At 34.3% G+C, this 3,061-nt stretch overlaps 1 protein-coding gene across 1 annotated transcript; it reads right to left on the bottom strand.

Moving 5' to 3' along the window:
* Positions 1 to 839: 839 nt before the first annotated feature.
* Positions 840 to 2,808, bottom strand: LOC113080252 (Golgi-associated plant pathogenesis-related protein 1-like). The gene is made up of 5 exons (XM_026252458.1): positions 2,675 to 2,808; positions 2,572 to 2,593; positions 1,935 to 2,144; positions 1,304 to 1,381; positions 840 to 1,197 (listed from the first exon to the last, which is right to left on the bottom strand). The coding sequence occupies exons 2-5, from the start codon at positions 2,576 to 2,578 to the stop codon at positions 1,040 to 1,042; spliced, it is 453 nt and encodes a 150-aa protein (XP_026108243.1). The 5' UTR covers positions 2,579 to 2,593; positions 2,675 to 2,808; the 3' UTR covers positions 840 to 1,039.
* Between the last annotated feature and the right edge of the window lie 253 nt (positions 2,809 to 3,061).

Raw genomic sequence — 3,061 nt, 5'->3', positions numbered from 1 at the left:
GCTCGCGCTGATTTCATTGTCTTTCCTCTCTCTAAATAAAGACGTGAACACATGAGGAACATCTCCAGAACTGCACTGAGAGTCACTTCATGAGCATCTGACCGTTTGATTTGAGTAAGACTAGCTCATATCACATCATAGACTGTGGTATCACATACACAGAACTGTAAAGGTAAACCGTCAAAATAAAAGTATTTGACAGAAATCTATTACTATTGTACAGCAGAATGTAGATAGCCCACTACTACTACTATTAAGGAATAATCACACAACATTTCTCCCATGTTTTATTTTTAATAGTAAATCCCCTTTGTTTACCAAAAAATAAAGTTTGCTTAATTTTAAATAATTAAAAGATAAATTAAATGAATGTTTTATGCCTTCATTTGATAATCAGAAAAATGTAAATACACAGAATTTCTGAAGGGAAAAAAAACATTTCACATAAGGCTATTTTAAGAATTGTTTTTAACTAATTAAGTTGTTTTTATGCATTTAAATAATTGCACATGCTAAAACACAGAATTAAGTAACAATAAAACATATGGTGAAGAAAAAAATAAAATGTTTCATAGGCCCCTTAACATGTAATATTTGCCATATTTGTTTTTGCAGTAGTTTTTTGGGGGTTATTTTTCCTGTAAAGATATCGAGATATATATCGTATATCGAGATATAGCAAAATATATCGAGATATATTTTTTGCTCCGTATCGCCCAGCCCTAATCCCACCTACTCTTTCAAAAGTGAGAGGGTTTTTCTTATTTTGGTATTTGTTTGGCAATTTCAGTGTTTTGTGCTCATAATCTTAGTTTTAGTATAAATAAATGCACAATCGCTTATGAGTCAATGATCCATTTTTATTAGACACAGGATTTGGTCACAATGGTGTTATACAGTAGGACTATTCTTCACATTTAAACTGTTATGGTGATGTACTGTAAGTCATTTTGAATTAAAAGCATCCGCTAAATTATAAATTGTTTACATTTAGCAATAGACAATGATTGTTTTCTTTCCTTATAGGATTCATCAATCATTATTTATTTTTAGGAAGAACATTTTTCTCAAAGTAACCAGCATTGGTCATATTTCCAGCAGGTTTGTATTGACCAACGACAAAAACTGTGTTTCCATCGGTAGCCAGCCCTACTCCGAGCTCTGTGGATGACTTCCACACAACCTGGGTGAAATGACCTGCAAGTATATTCAGATATATATAAGACAATAATAAGATATGTCAATGTCTAAACAATTTATAACATCTATGTAATGCCATGTATTCAGATGAAATGATTATTACCTGTGTTGGACTGAAATCCTGGTGATCTGAAGTTGTAATCCTTGATCTCACTGTACCAACTGTCTACAGCCTCCTTCCCTAAAATATACAAAACAATAATACAAATGTTAAAAAAATCAGCGTGATGTGCTCAGTGCTGTGCTGGATCCACTTTTTTTTTAATCATTATTTGAACGTGTAAAATTACATTTTCATTTCAGTTTACTGGGTCTAATTCACTATGGCAGTCTTGGTGAGTAAAATCTGCGTATATGAACAAATCATGATTCTCTAATACTTTTATCTTTGGCTGCGTCTGCCGCGCAGTGCCGTGCCCATGAAACCGGTAGGATTTTGGGTGCACGAGCACCTCTTGCGCTTTCCACGTCTCCCATTGGAAATGAATTGCTCGTCTACATTAGAAATAACGATAATGATCGCGCAAAAGACGCGATTAAGTGAACGGCCCTTTAGACGAGAGTCGTGTTGAGAGCATGATATAGTGACGGGATGCTATGCGGAAAGCCCTTATATGGAATGTATGCAAATTACTAGCCTTGAGCAGCTGCCCACTTATTTAAAATACCACTGAGTCATTCACTCTGCGTCAGTTTGAAGACGCTGTATGTAATTACTAAGCTGCAGATATTACCTTTGGGTGTCTTTTTGACAGAGCTGAAGGAAAAAAACACATTCTCCCCGTTTTTCGTGTCACTGTGGGCCAGTTTTTTGATGTTCAGCAGGTGATCTGCCCACTTCTGAGCAGCGCTGCACAGCTCCACACTGTACTTCAGCTCTGGGGCTTGATGCTGCTTCCTGTACTGATTATGAGCCTCCAAAAACTCCTTCTTAAAGCTCTCATCTGTGGAGAATCATGCAAACACCAGCCCTTTACTCATAGATTAAAACTAGAAAATAAATACATTTGTAAATAAACATACCCAAACTTTTCAGTAAATTTACAGAAGCTCAAATCAATACACATTTATTTACAGTGATAGTGAAGAAAATAAAAAGTGTTGTAAAGTTCATTCGATTATGAAAGAAATAAACATAATTGCTTTCAGAAATTGTGTAAAATTTCAGAATTCAGAATTAAATTTAGTTCCATTTTGATTACAATGGATTATTCAAAAATAAATTACTTTTTCTTTTCCAACTGTTTACACACAACTTCAAGAATTGCACACACAAAATGCATAATTCCTCACATCTCTTGCTAAATAAAGTACTGAATTCAAAATATGCAATACAAAAATACATATTTTAGATAAGTACATGTGACTCACCTGCCATTGTTTCCAAAGTAAGCTATAAAGAACAAAGATAATATTTGTTAATTATATTCACATTATAGCAACTATAAACTATATGTGGCTCATTTCATATTACCTTCTCTTAGAGCTGTAAGCTGTAAGTTGTTTTCTCAGACGGTCTTCAGCTAGTAGTTTAAAGCTCTGCGTACAGATGAAGTATATATATACCGTTGTCTGTATCTTCTCCTCCGCCTCCTTTTTTCCATAGACATTCCTCAACTCCATCTCTTTAATTCAATCTGAGAGTGAAACAGGACTGAAAGCAATGTGTGTGTGTGTGTGTGTGTGTGTGTGTGAGAGAGAGAGAGAGTTAGAACTTAAGGAGGGAGTGTAGGGTACCTGTTGATTCCAGAGAAATGTGAAAGACTTAGGTCGGTATATTTTTGACAAGCACAGTTCAATTGAATAATACTTTAATGATTAATACAATAATGATTTTAAAATCATAATTCAAAGAAAAAAA

Source organism: Carassius auratus, unplaced genomic scaffold (assembly GCF_003368295.1).
Source record: "Carassius auratus strain Wakin unplaced genomic scaffold, ASM336829v1 scaf_tig00030555, whole genome shotgun sequence".
Taxonomy (NCBI): Eukaryota; Metazoa; Chordata; class Actinopteri; order Cypriniformes; family Cyprinidae; genus Carassius; species Carassius auratus.
This window is presented reverse-complemented; position numbering and strand designations above follow the sequence as displayed.